Genomic DNA, 14801 nt, shown 5'->3' with positions numbered 1-14801 from the left:
CTTGTCCTGCTGATGGATCATCTGCCAACTAGCCCAACCTCGGACATCTGGGTGGTTCCCCCTGCAGCCAGCTGCTGGTTGATAGCCTGGGGGTCCCTGCATGTCCTTTACCTTAGGGGTCCAGGACTCACTGTCCCAGGGCCATGCACGTCAAGGCCAGTCCTGCAGCCGCTGTGGAGAGGTGCTGCAGCGCGGGCCTTAGCATTCACACGCAAAGGTGGAGGTGGGCAGCCCCGGGCGTGCAGAGGACAGAACTGGGTGGGGTGGGTGCAGGGTGGGGAGCTGAAAGATGGAGGCACCGGCCGGGCTGGGCGTCTGGGGCTCCGGAATGCGGAGTTTGGTCTCAATCTGGGAGGCCTGGTGAGTCCGCGAAGGTGGTGCTCGGTGCTGGGCACCCGGAGGTCAGGTTGGCAGGAGGGGAGAGCCCGAGAGGGTGGGCAGTGTCTCTACCGGGAGGAGAGGGGCGAGCAGGACGGGGAGGAGAGAGCAGGATGCTGATCAGTGGCAGGGGAGGAAGCGCAGCATCGGTGCTGACGTGTGTGCGGGCGGCTCCAAATGGGATTTTGATGGAAATGGGAAAGTCAGCATTCTGCGTGGAATTGTGTCCCCAAAGAGATATGATGAGGGGCCAGCCCAGTGGCATAGTGGTCAGGTTCGTGCACTCCGCTTTGGTGGCCCGGGGTTCACGGGTTTGAATCCCAGGCATGGACCTAGCACCGCTCATCAAACCACGCTATGGCGGCGTCCCACATACAAAATAGAGGAAGATATGCACAGATATTAGCTCAGGGCCAATCTTTCTCACCAAAAAAAAAAAAAAGAGAGAGAGCGAGAGAGAAAGTGTTGTTGAAGTACTATCCCTGGTCCCTGTGAATGTGACCTTATTTGGAAATAGGGTTGTTTTAGATGTAACTAGTTAAGATGAGGTCATATGGAGTAGGGTGGGCCCCAATCCAATATGCCTGGTGTCCTTATAAGAAGAGGAACAGAGACACACAGAGGAAGGCCAGGTGACAACAGAGGCAGAGACTGAAGTGCTGCAGCTGCCAGCCGAGGAACGCGGAGGATCGCCAGCCAGCACCAGAAGCTGGAGGGAGCTTGGAAGCGTTCCCCCCCCACGGATGTTAGAGGGAGCGCAGCCCTGTGGACCCCTGGGGTTAGGACTTCTGGCCTCCAGAGCTGTGAGAGAATGGATGTTGTTCTTTAAGCCCCCCAGTCCAGGGTCACTTATGGCAGCCCCGGGAAACTGATACAGCCAGGAACTGGGTGAGAAAGACACCGATTACCAGGGGCCCACCGTGTACCAGGTGGGTGCAGCACTTTCACAAATAACATCTCATTTTTCCCTCCCTGCAACCCAGGAGGTAGGCATCCCATTTTACAGACGAGGAAACTGAGGCTCAGAGAGGTAAAGGACCAGGGTCACACAGTGGCTGAGCTATGGAGCTGGTTGCAAACCCAAGTCAGCCTGAGTTGCAGAAGGGGAGCCAGCTGGGTGTGGGTGTGACGTGTATGATGTGTGGCACTGCCCGGGGGGCGGGAAGTGGTAGGTGAGGGCCGAAGCAATGAGCGAGGCATTCTCTTTTCCAACTGTGAGGTGCCTTGGGGGGGTTCCAAACGGAGGTGTGTGGCACTCAGCTGGCGCTGGGGTTGAGTGCTCAGGAGAGGCCAGGGCTGGCCCTTAGGAATCCTTGCCCAGGGGACTGAACGATGTCTCAGATCCCTCCAGACCTCAATTTTTATGCCCCTGAGAAAGTGTTGGCGTCTTCCCTGCCTTAGAGTCACCTTGAAAGTGTCTGCCATCTGTCAAGTTTTCAAGCCTCCATCTCGTTGGTTTCTTATCTTTTAATCGGTGTTCAGAAATGAAGGTGAGACTGAGCATGAGTGCCGATGGTACAGGGACTCGTGGGAGCCGCGCGGGGCTGTCAGGGAGGGAAGAGTCGTGGAGAATGTGGAGCAGGGGCTGTGCCAGGAGGAGGTGAGTCAGGAGGGGATCAGACGAAGGGGGGAGCTCGGGGAAGCAAGTGGGGCCGCCCGGGATCGCACTCTCCCTTCCCTTTCTGGTCAGAGCACCTTCCCCAGCCGCCTGCTGAGCCAGGCTGCTGCGGGCTGCGGGCTGCTGCAGAGGCGGCAGGGCGAGGGCCACCCGGGAGGCCAGGTGGCCGGGAGCCCGTCCTCGAGGTGGGGGAGTCCTTGCAGGCACCTGTCCGTCCTGCCTGCTCTCGGCGTGCAGGGAGAGCACACCTCTTTCTCCTTTAAATCATCCTCGTTTTCGCTGGGGTCGCCCACCCCGGCGGGGCTGCAGGAGTGGAGGTTAGGACAGAACTTTCCACACTGCAGGTGGCGACCCACTTGTGGGCACGAAATCAGTTTAGTGGGTCACAGCAGCGTTTGTTATATAAGTTGAACTGAAGTGAAAAATAACAGAGCACATCACAGAGACTGAGGCTGAGTATGGTCTGGTGAAAAAAATTGTTCTATGTTTACGTGTCGTACAACCTGTTGCCGCATATGGTACCCTGAAGAACGAACCCTCCGAAATATATCGGGTCCTTGTCCCTGGAACCTGCCGGCGCCGCCTTATTGGGAAAAAGCAGTTTCTGCAGGTGGGACTGAGTTAAGGATGCTGAGATGGGCGATTGTCCTGGACTATCTGGGTGAGCCCCAAATGCAGTCACAGCTATTAGAAGAGGGAGGCAGAAGGAGGTTACAGACAGACACACAGAAAAGAAGACGATGTGACCACGGAGGCAGGGGTGGGGGCGACGCGGCCATAAGCCCAGGGTGCCGGCAGCCACCAGCAGCTGGAAGAGACAAGGAATGGGTTCTCCCCGGAGCCTCCAGAGGGAGGCAGCCCAGCCGACACCTCCTTCAGCCCGGTGATGCTGGCTTTGGCCTTCTGGCCTCCAGAACTGGGAGAGAATAAATTTCTGTTTTAAGCTACCCTGTTTGTGGTAGTTTGTGACAGCAGCTGCAGGAAACTAATATGTTGCAAACAAACAACCCCAGTGCGGAGAGGCGGAAATCCACCATGGGTCAGCCTCGCTCGGGGCCTGCGGGCTGGCCGGGGCTCAGCTGACCAGGCTGGGCTCGGTAGGGTGGTTCTGCGCTATCTCTCATCCTCCTGGGACCAGCAGGCTGGCTGGGGGAGGTTCTCCTCCTACAAAGGCAGAAGCGCACAGAGCAGCAGAAACGCATGAGGCCTAGACTCAGAGCTGGTACATTGTCTCTTCTGCCACGTGCCACTGGCCCAAACCAGTCACAGGAGCTCAGGAGGATGCCCTCTCCCCGAGATGAGCCCCGAGCGAGGGTGAGGATGCAGGGAGAGCCCAAAGCTCAGTCCACCCCCAGATGCGCAGAGCTGTGCGTGCGGGCCACTGTCGGGTGTATCTCTCTCTCTCTGTGCCGATGTCGGAATAGTTTGGAAGCCACTGGCCGGTGACAGAGAACCCGGCTCAAAGTGCCTGGCCCCGAGGTTCATGGGTTTTCAGGGCCAGCTCTGCCTCTCTGCCTGGCCCCGAGGTTCATGGGTTTTCAGGGCCAGCTCTGCCTCTCTGCCTGGCCCCGAGGTTCATGGGTTTTCAGGGCCAGCTCTGCCTCTCTGCCTGGCCCCGAGGTTCATGGGTTTTCAGGGCCAGCTCTGCCTCTCTGCGACTCTTCCAGAGCGTCAACCTGGAAGGTTCCCATTGAGGGAGGAACAGTGCCACAGCGTTCTCACCTCATCTCCTCGCCCCGCATCCTCAGGGAAAAGGAGGGGCTCATCCTGCAGGGTCTGGGCAGGGGGCTGCTGCTCCCCCAATGCCCCACCAATCGTGGCCCCGGGTGGGATTTACAAATTAGCTGAAGCCCATCAAGGTCCTGGTCCTCAGCCTTCGGACCACACTGGTGACCTTGGAGATGCTCTGCAGCCCAGGCCATGGGGCGGGACTCTCCCATGAGGCTGGGGAGCCGTGGCCTTTCTTCCCCATGGGTGCTGGCCCTGCTACCCCATCCAGAGCTGATGGGAACGAGGCAGGGCGCAGGCACCCCCCCATACTCCTCGGCCCTGGGAACACCTGAGGCCATGGGTCCCTGGACCTCTGTGGGTAGGGGATGCCCCCACCCTCAATGTCCGCATGAGCCAGGGGTGGCCTCCTAGGGGCCTGGCAGGCACTGCAGATGGTGCAGCACAGTGCAGTGGGGCTGGGGCTCCACAGGGTGCTTGGTGCGGGGGTGAGGGCGCCGGGGCCCAGGCAGGCAGCTGGACAAGAATGGGGTGCAGGAAGGTACTGCCGAGCCAGGCCCTGTGCCGTGACTTCTGCCTAGGGGTCCCGGGGTCCAAGAAGCCCCCTTTGAGCCATTCTCTCCTAGGAGGCTGACTTGCAGCCCTGGGCAGGGGTCTCTCCCTGTACCAGGAGTTCTGGCCTTCAGCCCAGATGGACAGGAGGTGTTGGGCCCTTGGGGGACCCTGGTGAGGAGGGTGTCGGGCTTGGGGAGAACAGCCTGAGGCTGTGAGGCTCTGGGAGAGCCTGAAGGCAGAGAGCTAGCCCCTGCTGGGCGCCGTCCCCACCGGGAGCCAGCGGGCTGTGGGTTCATTCCCGCACTGTGTCTTCAGCCTCGGCTCACGTTTCTTCACCTTGAGGAGCCCCAGGTTCTTGCCTTGTAGGGGAGGGAGGAGGGTCCTTCTGAGGGTTTGGTGCTCATGGGACCCTCGCCACTCCAAGGGGCCTAGTGAACTGTCCAGCTCTGTACTGTGTTCAGGTCAGTGCAACGCTTGCCAAATGAACTATCACCCACAGCTCCTCACGCGACAGCTCTCTCTCCAACACCTGAGCAAAACCACCAGCGCCATCCCTGGTTCTCAGGGTGAAACCCATTCTTTGATGGGGTGCGGGGTGCCCTGGCCCCTACCCACCTTCCCACCCACCGAATGCCCCAGCCTTGCAGCCGAGGTGGTCCGTCCTCCAGGAACGTCAACTTGCCACAGGCCTCTCCAACCTTGCGCACGCTGTTCCCTCTGCCTGGCATGCTCTTCCCGATGTTGAGTGACTAGCTGCTCCTTGGTGTCTGCATCTCCCCGAGTTCTCTCCTCCAGGGTGCCCCTCCTTGAGCCCCAGGAGCTCCCACAGCCTGCTGTCTTACCCTCGGGCTGGCACCGGTCACACACGGGGGCCCCTCATCCCTGCTGGACTCTCAGGCTCAAAGCCGGCCACCCTCTCTTGTTCAACAGAGCTGGCCCACGCCACGTGTCTTCCCGCCTGAGTTTCGTCATCATGGAAGCAGTGACAGGATGGCTCCTGCCTCGGGTGTGGCACAGCATGTGGGCCTCACTGGGCGCTCAGCGGGGGACAGCTGTCCTTGTCTCACTGGACCATGGTTTCTGGCCCAAGCTGGGCGCAGGGCTGCAGGGCACGGATAGGTGCAGAATAAATGACCTGGGAACGCTTCTCATTTGTAAGCAGAAGGGGTTACAGTTCTCAGCCTTGGTGCATAATTTGTACCCCTGGGCAGATCCCGTGGCCCCAGCGGTAATGCCCTGGGGTTGGCGTGGTGACCAGCTCGTTGCCGTCCCCCGTCCGCTGGTGCTGACTGAAGGTCAGGCTAGGCGTGCCGGGCAGCGAGGAGAGGCCCCGCGGGCTGCGGCACCTGCTCTGACTCTTCAGAGCTGATGGACGGGGTGTGCTCTGCCGGGGGCTGGTGAAGGGGGTTCGGCCCACCCAGAGCTGCTCCAACGGCTGAGTGGTGTAAATGTGACTTGTGCTTAACGGTGTTGCCCCAGAGGCTCTTCACTGTGGGGTCCCGGCCCCGAGATCTAATGACAGGTTCGCACACATCACTAGCTTGATTCAGCGGGATGACGCCCAAGGGGTCTCCGCGGCCACATTTGGGGTCCACGGCTGCGTGTACTGCTCACGTGGCTGGGGAGTCAGATAGCATTTCTGCCTCTGCGGATCTTAAAGCCAAAACTAGCCGAGGGGCGCCAGGCGGGACAGGGGTGCCTCAGGCCCACGCAGTCAGCCAGACCCAGGCAGGGCCGCAAGGCTGCCTGTCATGCCCAGGGGCCTCCCTTCAGTCTGCTGAGCCTCCCCAGCCTCAGTGTCCCCTCAGGCACATTGGGGCTGTATGCTGGGTTAAGTAGGTCCCCCCAAAATTCGTGTCTACCCAGAATCTTAGCTTGTGACCTCATTTGGAATAAGGGTCTTTGCAGATATAATTAAGATAAGGATAGAGATGAGGTCATCCTGGATTAGGGTGGGCCCTAAATCCAATGTATATGATGTCCTTATAAGAGACGGAAAAGGACACACAGACACACAGGGAGAGGCCATGTGATGACAGGTGCAGAGACTGGGCAATGTGGCCACAGGCCCAGGGACGCCTGGGGACCCCAGGAGCTGAAAGAGGCAGCAAGGACCTTCCCCAGAGCGTCCGGAGGGGCCCGGCCCCGTGACGCCCTGATTTCGGGCTCCTGGTCTGCAGGCTGAGAGCAGAAATGTCTGCCTGTGAAGCCCCCTTTGTGAGCTTTGCTAGGCGGCCCCAGGACACTGTACAGGCTGACTCCCCCGCACTGTGTTGCTGGAGGGTTGTGTGAGCCCGCTCACGCTGCACGTGGCACACGGCAGGGCACTGAAGGGTCCTGGCCCTCCCCGGCCCCTCCCCCTGGGCGCCTCTCCAAAGTCCCTTTCCCGGACGCCTGGGAGACAGGTGCGTCTTTGGAGCGTGGTGGGAGTCTATTTCAGTGTGCCGGGAAGGGGTTGGCCCTGCCCCTCCTCCGGCATGAGGGTGGCAGCTGCCACGTGACCCTCTGGCATGTCCCTCCAGGGACATGCTGGCCACAGAGGCTCTTGCACTGGCCCGGCGCCGCCCGCAGCCTCCCCGGGTGCCGGCCCTTCGCGAGGAGGCCACGCTCCATGGGGATGCCCGGAGGAGAGACAGGTACAGCTCCACACTGCCCTTTTCCCTCAGACCACCCGGGCGGGGAGGAAGGCCTGTTTTTCTAGCTAGAAGTCTAGAGTCCCACAAATAAGCTTTGGGGACCTCGCCTGAAAGGGGGCAGTCTGACTGTCTCTGCCATTTTATGAAGGTGGTGAGGCCGGCACTTGTGAGCGCCTACTGTATGCCAGGCTTTGCGGACATCCTTGTGTCAGCCTTGGTGACAGCCCTGCAGAGTGACCCCGCTGCACAGATGAATAAGCTGTGACTTGGGGAAGGGGAGGTTCTGGTCCACCGTCACACAGCGGTGGGCATCAGAGCTGAGACCAGGCTCCAGGGCTCTCTGACCACATTGTCTGGGCTGGAGTCGCTGGGCCCACAGTGTCTCTGCACCTCCTCCCTCCCTCCCTCCCTTCCTTCCTTCTTTCCTTTAAGGCCGTGGTTCTCACCCGAGGGCGATTTTGCCCCCCAGGGGCCATTTGGCAATGTCTGGAGGCATTTCTGAGTGTCACAACTTGGGGCTGGGTGCTAGTGGCACCTGGGGTCGAGGCAGGGATGCTGGTCAACATCCCAAGTGCACGGGACAGCCTCACAGCACAGAGGTGTCCAGCCCAGAATGTCGCCTGCGTGGAGGCTGAGGAAGCCGCCTCAAAGAGGGTGCTGGAGACTTCTCTTCTCCCGGTGCTGACGTGAGGACGGACCGTCCGCTACTGAGAGAGAAACAATGAGCATCTTCCAGTCCTCCCAGCCCCACGGCTGACGAGGTGGCCCTCGCAGGACGACAGGAAGAGAAAGCTGCGGGGGGCTGGAGGAGAGGAGACAAAGGGAGGGAGAGTGAGATGGAGTGGGGCAGGGGTGCTGGGACCCCAGAAGCAGAGAGAGGCCGCAGTGAGCAGGACAGAGCCTCGGGAGCCGGAGGGGCACAGGGGCTTCAGGGCCTGCCGGCTCTAGCCAGGGTCCTGCCTCCTGCCGGCTCCTCGCCTCCGTCCCAAAGTGCTCCCACCCCCGGGCCCTCAGGCCTCTGCCCAGCAGGAGACTGGGTGCCCAGTGGGTGCCTCCTCTCTGGGCAGCTGGGACAGAGCCTTCCCATCAAAGGTGTCCTCCTTTCTGGCCTGCGAGGGTCTGCCCAGGGGTGAGGACCAGGACGCCTCATCCGTTATCTCCCCGTCAGCTCCTTGTGCTCCAAGGTTTTTATTGAAGGGAGCGGCTCTGGGCAGGGGCAGCCCAATGGCCTAGAAGTCAGACCAATGAGCTTCACACCCGGACTCTGGCCTGCCCTCTGTGTGTCCTCGGCAGGACGCTTCACTGCTCCTGGGGGTCTCAAGGAGCCCGTCTGTAAAATGGGGTTGGTTATGGTTCTTCCTTCCCGGGGGTCGGGAGCGAGCATAGCAGACACTGGATGTTTCTTTCCCCCAAAACGAGCAGCTGTGGCCGCCCCCGCCCCCCGGCTGGCCAGACTCCGCCCTGGGTGCAGTTCTCACTCCCGGCCTTACAAGACCAGTTGGCTTGGGGTCAGGTAACGTCCCCAGCCTGGGTGGTGTACTGGACTGTCCTGAAAATACTGGCGGATCCCGAGAGCTGAGACACGTGACGATGTCCATTTCTCAAATGGAATTTCCATGCCGGAGGACGGGCGGGTCCCCCACTCGGCTGAGTACACGGTGTCCTTCACGCCCTGTTGTGCTTTCGCCAGAGGATGGGCAATCCTGCTGATGGCCGAGAGCAAACAATAGTAATGTTAAAAATGGCACAAACCCAGTGAAATAAGCACTATTGTTCCTGATTCCCAGATGAAGGAATGGCATCTTGGGTTAAAAATAGCAGTCGGGGAAATGGGGTTCTCTTCATGTGAAATTATTGTGAGAGCACAGACTAAAAACTCTGAAACTCTTAGAAGAAAACATCTTAGAAGCAAACCTTTGTGCTCCCTAGTTTCTTAGAAATGACGTTGAGAGCACAAGCAACAAGAAAAAACAGACGAATTGGATTTCATCAAATTAAAACTTTTTACGCTGCAAAGAACGTTATGAAGAAAGTGAAAACAACCCACAGAACTGGAGACAATATTGGCCAATCATAGATCTGAAAAGGGACTCATATCTAGAACATATGAACAACTCTTATAAACTCAATCATAAAAAGACAAGCACGTTAAATGCACAAAGGGTCTGAATAGACATTTCACCAGAGAAGATAGTGAATAAACCCAAGAAAAGATGCTCGATGTCATTAGCCATCAGGGAAACGTGAATCAAAACCACAGTGGGTAGCAGGTCGCACCCACCAGGATGATTGTAAGCACAAAGACCAGCAATAGCCGGTGCTGACAAGGACGTGGAGCGCTTGGATGCGGCTGCAGGTGGAATGTCAAATGCTGCAGCCACTTAGGAAAGTGGCCCGGCAGGTCTTCAAATGGTTAAACACAGAGTTCCCATAGGCTCCGGCGATTCACTCTAGCTGTGTACCCAAGAGAGATGGAAACCTGTCCACACAAAGGGCTTGTACGTGAATGGGCAGGGCAGCTTATTCCTAAAAGCCAAAAACGGGAAACGACCCCTGACTCTTTCGACTGGTGGACGGATACACGTGGCACGTTCACAGAACGGAATATTATCTGGACGTAAAAAGGAATGGAGTCCTGACACATGCTCCAACATGGATGAACCCTGCATTATGCTCAGTGAAAGAAGCCAGACACAAAAGATCGCACAGTGTGTGATTCATTCGTGTGGCCTGTCCAGACTAGACAAATCTACAGAGACAGGAAGGAGATTAGCAGTTGCCCGGGGTGGGGAGGGACGGTCGTGGGTAGGGGTCTCCTTTTGGGGATGATCAAATGTTCTAAAACTGATTATGGGGATGGACCACACAACTCTGTGAACATCCCAGAGACCATTGAATTGTGCGGTATGTGAATTCTCTCTCAGTAAAGCTGTTATTCTCTTAAGGTGCGCGCCGAGCACCTGGCAGGCGGGGCAGGTTCTGGAGATGTTCAGGGTGCTCATTTTTAAGGGGTCACATCCGGGACGCCCAAGGGCCAGGCGTCGGTTCTGCCCCTGAGAAAATGTGCTAATTACATTCCATTATTATATCCTGTCCCGTGTTATATCATGTATCATATCCTGGGTGTGTCTGTGTGGAGATGAAGATAGTTGTGGCTGATGGAAGTCAATGGTAGAATGGCCACCAAGATGCTGAGTGGGTATCTCTGAGCAAAAGGTTATCAGGGCTTTTTTTTTCTTTTTTAAAGATTTTTTTTTTCCTTTTTCTCCCCAAAGCCCCCTGGTACACAGTTGTATATTCTTAGTTGTGGGTCCTTCTAGTTGTGGCATGTGGGACGCCGCCTCAGCGTGGTTTGATGAGCAGTGCCATGTCCACGCCCAGGATTCGAACCGATGAAACACTGGGCCACCTGCAGTGGAGCGCGCGAACTTAACCACTCGGCCATGGGGCCGGCCCCAGGGCTTTTAATTTTTCTTCAACTTTTATGTACTCTTTGGGTTGCTGACAGTGAATAGTCTTATGAATATAATCAGATCAGAAAGAAGTGATTTTTTTTTTTTTTAAAGATTGGCACCTGGGCTAACAACTGTTGCCAATCTTTTTTTTTTTTTCCTGCTTTATCTCCCCAAACCCTGCCTGTACACAGTTGTGTATCTTAGTTGCAGGTTCTTCTAGTTGTGGGATGTGGGACGCCGCCTCAACGTGGCCTGACGAGTGGTGCCATGTCCGTGCCCAGGATGCGAACCCTGGGCCGCCGCAGCAGAGCACGCGAACTTAACCACTCGGCCATGGAGGCGGCCCCGGAAAGAAGTGATTTTTGTCGTTGAAACCAAAGGAACCCTCCTTTCGGGGGCCCGGCAGGGGCTCCAACACAGCACTGTGTGCCGTCAGGGGGCCACACCTTTTAGCCTGTCCGGGTTGGGCCAGGACCTGTCCAGGCAGACAGGCTGTGTGACCAGGCGTAAGTGAGCCCGGCCCGCCTGAGTTTAGCCTCTGGCTGTGACCTTTGGAGGCTGGTGTGTGCGCTGGGCCCTGTTGGGATAAATGAGATGCCGCCCCCCCCCCCAACCCTACCCCCACCCCGAGACTGGCTTTAACTGGAAGGGCTGTGCTCTTGTGTGCATGTCGCCCCGATGCCGCGGAACCGCAGCCCGTGTGCGGCCCTCCTGCATAGCTCGGTTTTCCCTGGGCTCCAGGCCAGCAATCGGATGCCCAGTTTTAACTGGACACTCCGGACATGCTTCTCTCCCGCTGGCCTTCCTTGGACCAGCCGATTTGGAGGGGAACATGGAAAGAGCCAGAAAGTGACAGAGGGAAGAAAGGCCAGAAGGGGCAGAAGCCAGTCCCATCCCATGGAGACCTGGGTTCGAGTTCCCGCTCTGCTGCTACCGGGCTGTGTGACCCTGCCAAAGTTACTGAGCATCTCTGAACCTCGGTTTCCTTATCTGCCGTGTGAAGTGACAATGTCTCTCATGCAGGTTGGTGACGGGACTGGAGACAATGGGCCTACACTTGCCCACATGGGGATGAAGGGCATTTGAAAACGTCACATCCACCTGAACCCACCTGCGTAGGTACCGACCTGTGTCTGCTCATTTGCTCTCAGAGCCACCAAATGGCACGGCCTCTGTCCCAGCAGCAGCCAGGGCCACTTCCAGCTCAGCCTGGTGGCAACATCCCGCCCGGGATGGCCAGCCTCACCCCAGAACACCTGCCTGGCTGGGCGTGACACCTGTGCCTCAGGAAGGAGACATCTTTGTACAGGAAGCTCACGGGTGTTTCCCTTGGGGGAAGCATGCACGGATGCCTGGAGATGCGGCCCGAGGCCTGCACGTGTGCCGGGAGCCGCACAGTTACAGGCTGAGCTGGGCCCCGTCGCCTTGGGGGGTCTTGGCCATGCACATTCTCACCGACACGGCACACGTGGGCCTCAGAAATGGAGGGTGGGGGCCGTCGTGGGGAGCAGACAGGCAGCGCGGACGAGAGAAGCATGGCTGTTTCTGGGTGGACGCTGGGGACAGACGTCTGCCCCGGGCCTTCATCCAAAGCCACGGGCCAGCCCCGCACCTCTGGTATCCGCTGTTACCCTCCCCGGCCCTCACAGTCCCGCCGAGCAAGGCTCAGAGAGGTGCGGGCTGCCCACAGAGGCGGGATGGGGCCTGGAAGCTGGCTCACCCACAGGCCCCCACTCCCTCTGGGCACCCGCCCCTGTGTCCCAGCAGTACTGGCTTCCCGGCCCGTGGCGTCTGCAGCGATGGAGGATTCTGTCCAAGGCCTTCCAGACCCAACCTGAGGCCCCTTCATTAATGACACCCATCACTAAACCGGCTCTTACTGTTCTCGTTTTGTGGAGAAAATGCGACGATCGTGCTTGGCCTCTCTGCTGCTCGGGCATCGTGATGAGCGCGCGTGGACAGGGGGTCATGGTATCGAGCCCCGGGAGCAGGCTGGGGGAATTCTAAATTGAACTTTGGCCTCAAGCCGGCGTTTCGCTGTGGGTTTTGCAGGCTTAGACACCAGTGGCCGCTTTATGACGTGGGAGACCAGGGTCTCCGTGCACCGTGCAAGTGTCTGGGGCCCCAGGCCCTGGGGGAGGGTCAGGCAGGGATAAGACCCCAAGTGAGGGCTGCCAGCTGGCCGGGAAGAATGCAGAGGGCGCTAGTTCCAGACTCAGGAAAGGAGGGTCCTGGCAGCCGCGTGGGGAGACAGACCTGGGCCTTGCGGGCAGAGGCAGTGGGCGCCCTACCAATGCTGCCAGCCTGCCCGGTGCCCGACTGCCCGTAGTCAGTGTGAACAGCCCCAGGTGGGAGGAGGTTTGCCGAGCAGGGACACCAGCGGAGGGAGGTGCGGCCAGGAAGATGCCACACGCAGAATCGGGGCCCAGATGGACTTGCCTCCCCAGAGCTGGCTCCCTCCTCACCCTCCCTGCCTCCCTCTCCTGCCCCTCTCGCCAGCCCAGTGTGGCCGCGTGAAGAGCAGGGCCCAAGAGAAGTGGGGTCCAGTCCTGGCCCGGGCAAGCGCCTGGCTTCTTGGAACCTCTGTGCCCTTCTGTAAAACAGTCAAGAGGGGACGGTTCCCAAATGTGCGGAATGAACCAGATAATGGGACTAAAAGTGACAGGTGCATCGCAGGATCTAGATGGTGGATGGTGTCCCCCCCGGGAAACAGGATAGGAGGAGAGGTCGAGGGGGAGGACTGTGACCTCTCGCACCCCTGTGGCCGTCCCTGCTGCATTCAAAGCCAGGGACTTTTCCAGGCCATTTGGACTTAACCGACGGTGCCCTGTGGGGCAGCTGGGCCCCACACCCAGTGGGGGGTGCCTCCAGGTCAAGGCTGCAGCCCCATCTTCAGAGGCCTGGGCAGGGGGGGCAGCTGGTGATTCTGAGCTGGCCAGGGTGCACTGGGGGCATATTGGCAGGTCCTCCAGCCGACTGGGCCCCCACTGGGAGTGTCCCAGGGCAGACGGCATGGGGAGTGAGGGGCCCTGGTGGGTTTAGCTCAGCCCTCACAGATCCTCTCCGTGGGAGCTGACAGCCAGGGCTTGGGGTCCTGCGGGCCTGAGTTTGAACCCCAGCTGTGCCGTTTGCCTATTTTCAGCTCTGCGACCCAGGTCATCGACAGAAATCGCCCAGTGCAGTGCCTGGCACTCAGTCCGGGCACAAGAACTGAAAGATGACATTGTCACTCAGTTATTAATTGTCACCCTGCCGATCCACTGTCCAGTGCTTGAATCACCAGAGGCACTTCCTGTGTCGCATTAGATTTAAGGAACATTAGCTGGGCATCTGCTGTATGCTGGCCCTGGGCATGCATGGAAGACACAGACGGGGTCACTTGTTGGTTCAGCAGTGGCCACCCTGGCCCATAGCAGTGTGATGTGGGGGACAACCACTGGCCTGGGGGCACCAGAGCCCTGAGCCCTGGTCCTGGCCCGGCTGAAGACTTTCTGTGAGACCTGGGTAGGGTCTGTCCCTCTCTGCCTTTTGGTGGCTTCCCCTGTGTGTGCAGGAGTGGGGGGGTGGCGGGGATGGGCCCAGATGACCGCTAAGCCCTGACCTTCCGGAATGCCACCCTTGAGATCCTCAGATGCCTCTCCGGTCAGGAAGGGCTGCTCTTCCCGGAATGAAATAACACCCTCCAGGGACGTGGGTGGTGAGGGCGCCTGGACCAGCTGCTTGAAGCTTAAAGAGTCCCGGAAATTGCGAGAAGCTCAAGCCGAAGTCTACTGGGAGCCCCCGTGGCCAGCTTGAACTTCCAGGGGGCTGCTCACTGCCCCGTCTCTCCCAGCTTCTGCTTCTGGAAGGGACCCCTGCACGCACACTCAGACTCCTGCTGAGCCCCCACTACAGGCCAGCCCTGCTCGGTGACTGCCACGTCTCCATCCCCAAGAAGCCCAGGTCGGCCCATCTGCAGATGGAAAACAGGCTCGGAGCAGGGAGCAGCGAGCTGGCAAGACCCAGGCCCAGCCTCCGGCTCTTTCCACCCGCAAGGATAGTGGGTTTGTGCCCTGGGGCCGCTGTGACAAAGTGCCACGGCCTGGGGGCTCTGACTCCAGAGGTTTAGGCTCATATAGGTTTGGAGGCCACAGTCCAGTCTCGAGGTGTCGCCAGGGTGGGTTCCTTCCGAGGCCTGTGACGGATGGATCTCTCCTGGGGCTGCAGGTGGCCGTCCTCTCGCTGTGTCTTCACATTTTGCTCCCTCTCTGCGTCTGTCTCTGTGCCCTAATTATCCCTGTTTATAAGGACACAGCCATATGGATCAGGCCCACCCTAATGGCCTCACCTTAACTTCATCACCTCTGTAAAGACCCCTTCCCCAAATCAGGTCATGTTCTGAGGTCCTGGGGGTTAGGACGCCAACATACGGATCTGGGGGACACAAACCCA

The 14801-nt window shown here is 58.9% G+C and overlaps 1 protein-coding gene across 49 annotated transcripts in view; it reads left to right on the top strand.

Annotated features, from left to right (window-relative positions):
* Window positions 1–14801, top strand: part of ABLIM2 (actin binding LIM protein family member 2) — a 157041-nt gene that overhangs the window by 23129 nt on the left and 119111 nt on the right. For 32 of the 49 annotated variants that reach the window (XR_011437262.1, XR_011437261.1, XM_070262799.1 and 29 more), the window contains exon 1: window positions 6783–6915. The exons of the other annotated variants lie outside the window; for them this stretch is intronic. Coding sequence is in view for 30 of the 32 variants with exons in the window: in XM_070262799.1 (XP_070118900.1) it covers window positions 6891–6915 (25 nt within the window). In the remaining 2 variants the exon portion in view is untranslated. Of the gene's footprint in view, window positions 1–6782; window positions 6916–14801 lie in introns of those variants that run through there. 49 annotated transcript variants of the gene reach the window in all.

The sequence above is a fragment of the Equus caballus genome, chromosome 3 (assembly GCF_041296265.1).
Source record: "Equus caballus isolate H_3958 breed thoroughbred chromosome 3, TB-T2T, whole genome shotgun sequence".
Taxonomy (NCBI): domain Eukaryota; kingdom Metazoa; phylum Chordata; class Mammalia; order Perissodactyla; family Equidae; genus Equus; species Equus caballus.
The sequence above is the reverse complement of the archived record's forward strand: the minus strand, read 5'-3'. Positions and strand labels throughout refer to the sequence as shown.